Source organism: Xenopus tropicalis, chromosome 4 (genome assembly GCF_000004195.4).
Source record: "Xenopus tropicalis strain Nigerian chromosome 4, UCB_Xtro_10.0, whole genome shotgun sequence".
Lineage (NCBI taxonomy): Eukaryota > Metazoa > Chordata > Amphibia > Anura > Pipidae > Xenopus > Xenopus tropicalis.
Window position 1 is genome coordinate 80,983,718 of NC_030680.2, and position 12,465 is coordinate 80,996,182.

Consider the following 12,465-nt stretch of genomic DNA (forward strand, 5'->3'; position numbering starts at 1 on the left):
TCCTACCACCCAGTTCAAATAGGTATTCATTGACGGCTCTTTGTTGTTGCAGCAGACGTTCAAACATCATTAGCGTGGAATTCCAGCGAGTCTGGCTGTTGCAAATTAAACGCCTGACTGGCAAATTGTGCCGCCGCTGAATGTCAGCAAGGCGTGCCATGGCTGTGTAGGAACGTCTGAAATGGCCAGACACCTTCCTGGACTGCCTGAGAATGTCCTGCAATCCTGGGTACTTCGAGACAAACCGTTGGACTATCAAATTTAAAACATGTGCCATGCAGGGCACATGTGTTAAATTGCCCAGTCTCAGTGCTGCCAACAGATTGCTTCCGTTGTCACACACCACTTTTCCGATTTTCAGTTGGTGTGGGGTCAGCCACCGATCGGCCTGTGAGTGCAGAGATGACAGGAGTGCAGATCCGGTATGGTTTCTGCTTTCTAGGCACGTCATGCCCAAGACAGCATGACAACGGCGTACCTGGCACGTCGAATAGCCTATTCCTCCTCCAGGTGTGGAGGAGGACACAGCAGCAGAGGAGGAAGAAGCCAAGTTAGAAGACGAGTTAGAAGACGACTTAGAAGACGACTTAGAAGACGAGTTAGAGAGCAAAGGAGGAGTAGAGGTGGTGGCAGACCCGCATGCAACCCGTGACGGTGACACCAACTCCACTGTTGTTGAACCACGCATTCCCTGCTTCCCAGCCATCACCAGGTTCACCCAGTGGGCAGTGTAGGTGACATACCTGCCCTGACCATGCTTGGAGGACCATGTGTCAGTAGTCATATGGACCTTTGCCCCAACACTAAATGACAGAGATGCGGTGACTTGGCTCTGCACATGCTGGTACAGGTGTGGTATTCCCTTCTGTGAAAAAAAATTGCGGCTGGGTACCTTCCACTGCGGTGTCCCAATTGCTACAAATTGGTGGAAAGCCTCAGAGTCCACCAGCTTGTATGGTAAAAGCTGGCGGGCTAAGAGTGCAGACAATCCAGCTGTCAGACGCCGGGCAAGGGGATGACTCGGAGGCATTGGTTTCTTACGCTCAAACATGGCCCTCACAGAAACTTGGCTGGGGGCAGATGTGCAGGAACTGGTCGTCAAGGTGGAAGGCGGAGTGGAGGGTGGTTGAGACGGGTCAAGGACAGCAGAGGTAGAGCAGTAAGATGCTGGAGCAGAAGGAGGGTGGCTTAGCGTTTGGCTGCTGCCTTTGAGGTGTTGCTCCCATAGTGCTTTGTGTTTGGCATTCATGTGCCTTCGCATAGCAGTTGTACCTAAGTGAGTGTTGGGCTTCCCAAGACTCAGTTTCTGACTGCACTCATTGCAAATTACAGCGCTTTTGTCAGAGGCACACACAAAAAAATGCCACACTGCTGAGCCTTTTGATGTGGGCTTTCTAGCAGTAACAGTAGAAGTTGGCGGGTGCGTTGGCTGGCTGACCACAGGTGCAAATTCATGTTGTTGCCCTACTGTCCCCCTGGGAGCTGTCCCTGCTTCTTCTAAGTCTTATTCTCCTCCTGCCTCTCTGACTCTCCGTCTCTCCATCTGAACTATCCTCCTCTTGCTCTCTTCTTGTGGGCACCCACAAAATATCAATCTCCTCATCATCATTCTCCTCAGATGCATCAATTTCTTCTGACAGCTCACAGAAGACAGCAGCAGCGGGGACCTCATCACACCTTATGTCCATCTCTGTTGTGTTGCCTGCCTGAATTATGATATCTGGTGTAACGTCCTCATCTCCTTCATCTTCTTCTGGCAATAATGGTTGTGCATCACTCAGTTCAACAAACTCATGAGTAAATAACTCCTCTGACTCCAGTGAAGAAGGGGCAGCGGTGGTGGAGGAAGTGGTACGTGGGGTGCCCATAGCAGAGGAGGATGAGGATGTTGTGGCAAAGTTAGAAACAGTAGAGGATGGGGTGTGCTGTGTAAGCCAGTCAACTACCTCTTCAGCATTTTGGGAGTTCAGGGTAAGTGCCTTCGGAAAACTGGGCAATTTCCTAGGGCCACAGGATATCATAGCAGCACGGCCCCTAGTGCCTCTGCGTGGCAGCCTGCCTTTGCCTGGCATTTTTTTTATTTTTACAAAACAACAACAACTTGGATGATGTTTCTGGACACGCAATTACTATTGTTATTTTTAGACAGAATGTGCAAAAGCTCACACAGCTAGGTGGCACTTGGTTGAAAAAGACAGTGGCAACAACAAGGCCTGCAATGGCAAAGTATACAGTAATGGATGTAGTATTGCCGGTGGAAAAACGTCACTCGCGTGATGTTTCTGGACACGGAATTACTGTAGTTATTTTTAGACAGAATGTGCAAAAGCTCACATAGCTAGGTGGCACTTGGTTGAAAAAGACAGTGGCAACAACAAGGCCTGCAATGGCAAAGTATACAGTAGTGGATGTAGTATTGCCGGTGGAAAAACGTCACTCGCGTGATGTTTCTGGACACGGAATTACTATTGTTATTTTTAGACAGAATGTGCAAAAGCTTACACAGCTAGGTGGCACTTGGTTGAAAAAGACAGTGGCAACAACAAGGCCTGCAATGGCAAAGTATACAGTAGTGGATGTAGTATTGCCGGTGGAAAAACGTCACTCAGGTGATGTTTCTGGACACGGAATCATTATTGTTATTTTTAGACAGAATGTGCAAAAGCTCACACAGCTAGGTGGCACTTGGTTGAAAAAGACAGTGGCAACAACAAGGCCTGCAATGGCAAAGTGTACAGTAGTGGATGTAGTATTGCCGGTGGAAAAACGTCACTCGCGTGATGTTTCTGGACACGGAATTACTATAGTTATTTTTAGACAGAATGTGCAAAAGCTCACACAGCTAGGTGGCACTTGGTTGAAAAAGACAGTGGCAACAACAAGGCCTGCAATGGCAAAGTATACAGTAGTGGATGTAGTATTGCCGGTGGAAAAACGTCACTCGCGTGATGTTTCTGGACACGGAATTACTATTGTTATTTTTAGACAGAATGTGCAAAAGCTTACACAGCTAGGTGGCACTTGGTTGAAAAAGACAGTGGCAACAACAAGGCCTGCAATGGCAAAGTATACAGTAGTGGATGTAGTATTGCCGGTGGAAAAACGTCACTCAGGTGATGTTTCTGGACACGGAATTATTATTGTTATTTTTAGACAGAATGTGCAAAAGCTCACACAGCTAGGTGGCACTTGGTTGAAAAAGACAGTGGCAACAACAAGGCCTGCAATGGCAAAGTATACAGTAGTGGATGTAGTATTGCCGGTGGAAAAACGTCACTCGCGTGATGTTTCTGGACACGGAATTACTATTGTTATTTTTAGACAGAATGTGCAAAAGCTCACACAGCTAGGTGGCACTTGGTTGAAAAAGACAGTGGCAACAACAAGGCCTGCAATGGCAAAGTATACAGTAGTGGATATAGTATTGCTGGTGGAAAAACGTCACTCAGGTGATGTTTCTGGACACGGAATTACTATTGTTATTTTTAGACAGAATGTCTTAATAAATATCTAAATATCTATATTTAATATATATATATATAATATATATATCTAATATCTAATAAGATAAATGAAAAAAAAAATAATAATAAAACAAAAGCGATCTCTGGTTGGTGCTGGTGGTGAACTACTAGGAGCAGCACACCAGTCCCCAACACAGCTAGACTAATAGTTACCTAAACTCTCCCTCAAATCCCTGCACACTTGGACACAGCTCTCTCCCTATGTGCTGCTAATACAGAGCAGTAGAAAGCAGATCACATTCACTAGTCAGACTCAGCAAAGCTACCTAAACTCTCCCTCAAATCCCTGCACAAATCTCTCACTATGTGCTGCTAATACAGAGCAGTAGAAAGCAGATCACATTCACTAGTCAGACTCAGCAAAGCTACCTAAACTCTCCCTCAAATCCCTGCACAAATCTCTCACTATGTGCTGCTAATACAGAGCAGTAGAAAGCAGATCACATTCACTAGTCAGACTCAGCAAAGCTACCTAAACTCTCCCTCAAATCCCTGCACAAATCTCTCCCTATGTGCTGCTAATACAGAGCAGTAGAAAGCAGATCACATTCACTAGTCAGACTCAGCAAAGCTACCTAAACTCTCCCTCAAATCCCTGCACAAATCTCTCCCTATGTGCTGCTAATACAGAGCAGTAGAAAGCAGATCACATTCACTAGTCAGACTCAGTAAAGCTACCTTAACTCTCCCTCAAATCCCTGCACAAATCTCTCCCTATGTGCTGCTAATACAGAGCAGTAGAAAGCAGATCACATTCACTAGTCAGACCCAGCAAAGCTACCTAAACTCTCCCTCAAATCCCTGCACAGCTTCTCTCCCTACACTATCTCTTCAAACACACACAGGCAGAATGTAAAATGGCTGCTGGGCTTCGGTTTATATATGGAAGGGAGTGGTCCAGGGTTGGGGGGGGTGGTCCAGGAGGGAGAGCTGCCAGCTAAGGCGAACCCAAATGGCGAACATCGCCAAAAGTTCGCGAATTTGCGGACTTGCGAACACCCGATGTTCGCGCGAATTAGTTCGCCGGCGAACAGTACGCTACATCTCTAATAACAGACCCATATAACAGAGTGCACCCTTATAGACAGAATGGTATTTGCCTCATTTAGTAATAAAAATGTAACAATCTGCATGTTTTTTTTTCTAACAATGCAGAATGTTATGCAGATTTCCAGCATTAATATTTATTTTGCTGTTTATCACATCATTTTGCAACTGCAGCTAAAATGCAAGTGATGAGAAAATACAAGTGCACTTGCAACATTTGATATCTTTCAATATTTGAATATCTAAGTTGATTCAGTGTGATTATGTGCATCACCTCGGTGGTGTATGGACATTCACTTTCACTCCTACTATATATAATCTCCATAATAGAAAAAAAAATGTTTATGTGGGCAGTGTCATATTACAACTAGGTTTCTATCTCCATAATAGAATCTATCTATCTATAAATCTATCTATATCACTAGGAAGGAGAATACTGCAGAATTAATGAAAGATTTATGAATAAACAAAAATGGAAAAACAAGCGCATTTTGTGCATTGTAGCAAACACACTCACCCAAAAAGTTTTTTACATATTCACTTGGAATGTGGCAGAATAACATGAAAGTTGTAATTAATGTTTACACTTCTCTAATTTGTACTTAAAGACATTCTGTCATGATTGTTATGGTGTCATTTTTAATATACTGCATTTCCATTTATAATTTAATTCTCAAATCAATATGTTTTTAGTTGTAATGATGGTTAGTTTTAATAATAGTGTGTAGGCCATCTCAGTTCATCATGCATGATCGTGTGTTTTCAGAAAAAGCCAGCAAAGCACAATGCAAGCCCTTTTAGGCACCTATAGTTTCTCCTATACAACTCTATGGGGCTGATTTACTTACCCACGAACGGGTCGATTGGAGTCCGATTGCGTTTTTTTCGTAATGATCGGTACTTTGCGATTTTTTCGTATGTTTTGCGATTTTTTCGGATTCTTTACGAATTTTTCAGATCCAATACGATTTTTGCGTAAAAACGCGAGTTTTCCTATCCATTACGAAAGTTGCGTAAAAAGTTGCGCATTTTGCGTAGCGTTAAAACTTACGCGAAAAATGCGCAACTTTTCGCGTAAGTTTTAACGCTACAAAAAATGCGCAACTTTTTACGCAACTTTCGTAATGGATACGAAAAACTCGCGTTTTTACGCAAAAATCGTATTGGTAACGAAAAATTCGTACAGAATCCGAAAAAATCGCAAAGCATACGAAAAAATCGCAAAGTAATCGCAAAATGTTCGTTTTCAAGTCGGAACTTTTCCAATTCGGGTCGGATTCGTGGGTTAGTAAATCAGCCCCAATAAGTGGTGGTTAGTAGTGCTCCTTTATCTCCTGCTTGGACGTTATTCTCTTTCTACCACTAGATGGAGCATAGGAGCATTTTTAGCAATTTCTGAATTCATTTGATCAATGCAATGCTAAAAGCTTTTCCAGTCTTCAGGTTAATTGTTTTTGGAAGACTATGGGAAAATGTGGGGTGTCAGGAGCCATTGCCTTGGCATATAATGTATTTGGGGCTAAAGTTCCCACTGCCTCTTACTGTATGTAATAGAATCTGGAGACTTTATTCTCAGAGGTAACTGTACCATTATTTGTATTATTATTTACAAGAGTATAGTGTGTGTGTGTAACCTCTATAATAAAAGTGCATAATGAAATTTAATAGATATCAGAAAATGATGAATGCTGAATGGGTACTCTAAATGTTCTGCAGTAAAATCAGATTTTTTTTTTTTTAATTCAGGCTTGATTTCCCAGTTGTCTGAAAAATATAACCTATCCCTAAAAACAAGTTTTAACACTGCTAGAGGCTTTTTTATTCAAATGAATATAGATGCAAACATGCCAACAACTAATCAGCTTCCTTCAGAATTTGTAAAGGTATGTTCATAATTTAGGGATGCATCGAATACACTATTTTGGAAACCGGCTGAACTCCGAATCCTTTGTGACAGATTTGGCTGAATTCCAAACTGAATCCTAATTCTGGCGAAAAATTTTCAATTTCTGTGTTTATGTGACAAAAAGGATTTTTTTTAATCATTCTGCCAGGAATGTGAACTAGGCGGGATCCGAAACCTAATGGCAGCAAAGTGTTACCTCCATTGCAAATGGAAAAAAATATATTGAGAACTGATTGTCTCCTACAAAATCTCCTAAGCCATTAAATTAATTCTGTCATGATTTTTATTTCTGAATTACACCGTTTACATAGCAAATAATTCCCTCCACCTTTTAAAATTTTATTCTTGAACCAACAAATATATTTTTTTAGCTGTAATATTGGTATGTAGGCAGCCATCTCAGTGCATTGTGCCTGAGTCTGAGCTTTGAGAAGAAGTCAGTGCTACACATTAGAACTGCTTTTAGATAGCCTATTGTTTCTCCTGCTCCCATGTAACTGGAGGAGTCCCAAGCTGGACTTGGATTTCTTACTATTGAGTACTATTCTGATCTACTGGGAGCTGCTATCTTGCTACCTTCCCATTGTTCTGCTGATCAGCTGCTGGGGTGGGTGGGAGGGAGGGGGGGGTGGTAACACTCCAACTTGCAGCGCAGCAGTAATGAGTGACTGAAGTTTATTAAGGCACAAGCCACATGGCAGTATCAGCCTGGGAAATGAAGAATATGGCTAGCCCCATGTGAAGTTTCAAAATTAAATATAAAAAATCTGCATTTTTAAATAAGGATTTCAATGCAGGATTCTGCAGGAAAGGCTCTATTAAGTGATGCGTTTTGAAAAAAAAAAAAAACACCTTTTCTCATGGAAGTATTCCTTTAAGAACCCACTTGGTCTTTTACTAATTTAACCTAAAATGGTAATATCATAATTGCAGTTGCAAGTGAAGTTTAAACTTTTATATAACTAATATAAGCTTGTGAGATGTGACCTCTTAAGCTGTCAAAGACATTTAAGCTTTTAAGCCAGGGGTCCCCAACCTTTTTTACCAACCCTTTTCTTACTTCTATTTCTGCTGATGATACTAAATTTTGCAAAACTATAAGTTCAATGCAGGATGCTGCCACTTTGCAGAGCGATTTTATTAAATTGGAAAATTGGGCAGCAAAATGGAAAATGAGGCTCAATGTTAACAAGTGCAAAGTTATGCACTTTGGTAGAAATAATATAAATGCAAGTTATACACTAAATGGTAGTGTTTGGGGCTACCCTTAATGGAGAAGGATCTAGGGTTTTTTTGTAGTGGTCTAATTTCAGGCAGTGTCATTCTGTGCATACTAAAGCAAATAAAGTGATATCTTGTATAAAAAAGGGCATTGACTTAAGGGTTGAAAAATAATTTTGCCTCTTTATAAGTCTCTGGTAAGGCCTCACCTTGAGCATGTTGTGCAGTTTTGGGCTCCAGCCCTTAAAAAGATTATTAATGAGCAGAAGAGAGTACAGACACAGGCAACTAAACTGGTAAAGGGGATGAAAGATTTAAACTATGAGGTTAGACTGTCAAGGTTGGGGTTGTTTTTTCTGGAAAAAAGTCACTTGCGAGGGAACATGATTTCTCTGTACAACAACATTAGAGGGGATTATAGGCAGATAGGGGATGTTCGCCAGTGCACCAGTTCCCACCCCTTTAGATTGGAGGAACGGAACTTTCATTTGGTGGGTTTTTACGATGAGGGCAGTGAGGTTGTGGAATGCCCTTCCTAGTGATGTTGTAATGGCAGATTACTGTTTGTCTTTAAGAGGGGCTTGGATAATTTCTTCAACAAGCTTAGTATCCAAGGCTATTGTGATACTAAACTCTACAGTCAGTATTGATGTAGGTATATATGGTTTATGTATGTGAGTGTATAGATAGGTCATTATAGGTTTGTGTGTGCTGGGTTTATTTGGAAGGGTTGAACTTGATGGTCTTTTTTCAACCCTATGTAACTGTGAGCCACAGTCAAATGTAAAACTTGGAGAGCAAAACAAGCATCATAAAGATTCATGGAGGTGCCAAATAAGGGCTAAGATTGGCTATTAGGCAGCCTTTATGCACACTTTTAGATTACAGGAGGCTTTATTTGGTAGTAAATTTTGTTTTTGTTCAACCAAAACTTGCCACCAAGTCAGGAATTAAAAAACAACTACCTTGTTTGGGGGCACAGAGAGCAACATCAAAGGGGTTGGGGAGCAACATGTTGCTCACAAACCACTGGTTGGCGATCACTGTTTTAAGCTGTCAAACAAGTTATCCTTAAACATAGATGTTTACATGTTCTACTTGTAACCTCAAGACAGGATATTTCTTTTTAATGCAGGATAAATGCCAATCTCTTTTATCTTTCAGGTAACTAGAATAAAGAATTCTTGTTGTTTCACTACAGTAGACCTATTAAAGCTAAATGAAAGATGTCAGGAATCTCTTAAAGAAATCTATCACAGGTCATATCTGTAAGTTTATTCCAAAACATATTTTCTTGCAGTTGCAGAGTGTTTCCAAACAACAGATATTATTTTTTACATATTTTTAAAAATGATTTACTTTTACTTTATAATAATTAAACAGTACCTTGTACTTGATCCTCACTGTCCTAACTAACTATATTTTAGTAGCCTTAAGGTATGGTGATACAAATTATGGAAAAGCCGCTTATCCAAGAAACCCCAGGTGCCAAGCATGTGAAACATGTGAAGCACTTAAGTACTTACTGATACACATTTATATAAACTAAAAAAAAAAAGGACCTTCCTAAGCACAAGCAATCCAGTGTGGCTTTTGCTTGTAAAATACTGGTTTGGAATAAACGTATTTATTCCAACATTGCAAAGAAAGTCCTTACTTACAGTGATTATAAGATTTTAAATGTGCATTTATTTTAACCCCCAGCCTTTGTCATAGTGAAATTCTAAATACACAATGGCCTAAAAAAAACATTCAAAGCGGGAAAGAAAACCTGAGTGATATCATTATGGTATCTCTTGTGAGATACCACCCCTGTGAATTACAAATTGTGCACTTCTTTTGGATATTCAACAGCCTACTTGTGATTATACTATAATGGAAACACATATTATTTACAGTTGGGTTTATGGTGTCTTGCATGAGTGATGTCACAGTGATGTCTTTTCCTGCCCATAAGTGTTCTTGGGGGTTCTGGATATGTTAGGATTTTATTGTGACTGGGAATCCAAGCGAAACCTTTCAAATAAATGCACACTTATAGGTTTAAAGAGGACCTGTCACCCAGACATGAAAAGCTGGATAATAAAAGCCCTTTTCAAATTAAACATGAAAACAAAATTCATTTTTATATTAACACATTCAAACCCATTATAAATGCATTTAAAAATCCCAGCTGTCAATCATATATTGCTTGCCCCGCCTCTATGCCTTAGGCATTCAGCACCCACAATTCCCCCTACCTTCTCACCATCTAATTGTGTAGCCAGTGCATGGGCCTGGGCATCAGGTCCCACATTCTGGCACATAAACAAGATTTCAGTACAACACAAAGCTTGCCTTATTAACAGTGCCCACAAAATGGCAGCTGCCTGCTTGCTGTGATTGTATATTCCCAAGACTCAAGTAAACAAGATTTATATCATTTATATAGTATGTGAAGTTAATTTTGCTTAACAAACACAATAGAAAAGAAATTGGAATTATTTCTTAGGGTGACAGGTCCCCTTTAAAGCCCTGTCAGTGCAAATCTTCTTTGCAACAGTTTGCTCAGTAAGTGCCAGCTTTCAGTGACCTAGTAACCTCAACATTATCGTAAAGTAATTTAAAATATACGGTTAAAAAATAACTGTAAGAATTATTGTAAATTATAAATTGTAAAATTATAAATAAAATGTCATAGTCAAAGCTTATTAAAACAGAATTTCAAATACCTTTCTGTTATCTATCTTTTTCAGAATAGTATGTAAGCTTCTTAGTGAGATCTATGAACATATTCATTGTCTTTACAAGTTGTCAGATACTGTTTCAATGTTGGACATGCTGCTTTCCTTTGCACATGCGTGCACGCTTTCTGATTATGGTAAGTGCAATATAAATAATAAAACATCTCTCATAATTTTAAATTAATTTTCAGAAGTGTCGCCTAATTGGTAAATGTTTTGAATTGGAGTAACTAGTAATTCATGTTCAAAAGAGTACTCTCATTTTAGACCTTCTGTATGTGTACCAGGAGGTATAGCCCAATACTTTATTAGAAACAAATCCTTCAATAGCCTAATTAGAAGTTGCTGGGCCTTGCAGCAAATTCTTCTTAGGTCAACCCTATCTCTATACTTCTGGTAAGAACATCTGTCACACACACACATAACAGTATTTATAAGGCCCCTTTTTATGGTAAAACTTTTACACTGCAAAGGGGTTTTCAACATAAATTTACTCTACCAACTCAAAAATATTAGTTTAGAAAATGATGATTATTATTATTATTATTAACATTTATTTATAAAGCACCAACATATTCAGCAGCGATGTACAATAAGTGGGTTTCATACATTGGACATACAGAGTAAAGCAATCAATAACCGATACAAGAGGTGAAGAGAGCCCTGCCCAAAAGAGCTTACAATCTACAAGGAGAAAGGGTTGAGACACAAGGTGTGGGAATGGGCATGACCAGAGTTGTGAGAGGTGTGGCACAGGGTGTTGTTAAACTAGATTAGGGTAAGCTTCTCTAAATAAATGTGTTTTTAGAGATCTCTTGAAGGCAAGAGAGATTGGGAGAAAGTCTGATAGTTTGTGGGAGCGAATTCCAGAGAAGGGGGGTAGCCCTTGCAAAGGGCAGAGTTATGAACTGCTTTGAATGTAAGAGTCAGGAGTTTGAATTTTATCCTGGATGGTAGGGGAAGCCAGTGCAAGGATTGGCAGAGTGGCACGGCAGAGGAGGAGCGGTTGGAGAGGTGTATGAGCCTGGCAGCAGTATTCATTATGGACTAGAGAGGGGACAGTCTTTGGAGGGGAAGGCCAATTAATAGGGAGTTACAATAGTCCAGGCGAGATATTATAAGAGAGTGAATAAGAATTTTGGCAGCATCATGGGTGATAAATGATCGTATTTTGGAGATATTTTTTAGGTGAAAGTGACATGATTTGATAAGTGATTGGATATGAGGAGTGAATGACAGGGCAGAATCAAGGATAACCCCAAGGCACCGGGCCTGGGAAGATGGGGTGATGGTAGAATTGTTAACCTGTATAGATACCTCAGGAATAATGTGGGCGTTGGATGGGGGAAAGAGAACCAGTTCAGTTTTAGAGAGGTTTAATTTAAGGTAACGTTGGGACATCGTTAGGTTTAATTAAGTATAAAAATATTGGAGCACTTCCTACACAAGGAACAGAATCTGACTTACCGATTGATAACACACTTCCTTGGATAGATCACTTATAGTCAAACAGAGCAGCTGTCAAAAAGATGCTAAGAAAGGGTATACTACATGGGAAATTTTGCCTCTATATGTCTCTGGTAAGGCCTCATCTTGAGTATTCAGTGCAGTTTTTTGTCTCCAGTCCTTAAAGGAGAACTATACCCCCCCCCCCCTCAGGTGAAAGCCACCTTAACTGGCCCCCACTCCCCTTCTCACATAGTCTATAACAGTGCTGTCCAACTTCTGTGGTACCGAGGGCTGGAATTTTTCTGGCCTACATGTTAGAGGGCCGATAATGGAAGCCAGTTTTGACCACTCCCCTTTTTTTAAACCACACCCACTTGAAACCACACCGTGTTATCACTTGAGCATACCCATATTAATGGTAGATTGTACAGCAAAAACCTGCCATACTCTGCTGTCTGTACCCTGCCTGTGTGTGCCATACTCTGCCTGCCATAACCTGCCCGTGTGTTTCATACTCTGCCTGCCTTATGGCACACACAGGCACTGCTCCTTCAGTCTGCCTGAGGCGTGAAACAGGTGAACAATGTGGGTGCTT

General features: G+C 40.6%; 1 protein-coding gene across 3 annotated transcripts in view; it reads left to right on the forward strand.

Moving 5' to 3' along the window:
• msh4 (mutS homolog 4) overlaps positions 1–12,465 on the forward strand; it is a 57,542-nt gene that overhangs the window by 32,478 nt on the left and 12,599 nt on the right. For all 3 annotated transcript variants that reach the window (XM_031900873.1, XM_031900874.1, XM_031900875.1), the window contains 3 exons: positions 6,318–6,454; positions 8,863–8,966; positions 10,434–10,558. In XM_031900873.1, the coding sequence (XP_031756733.1) occupies positions 6,318–6,454; positions 8,863–8,966; positions 10,434–10,558 (366 nt within the window). The remainder of the gene's footprint in view (positions 1–6,317; positions 6,455–8,862; positions 8,967–10,433; positions 10,559–12,465) is intronic.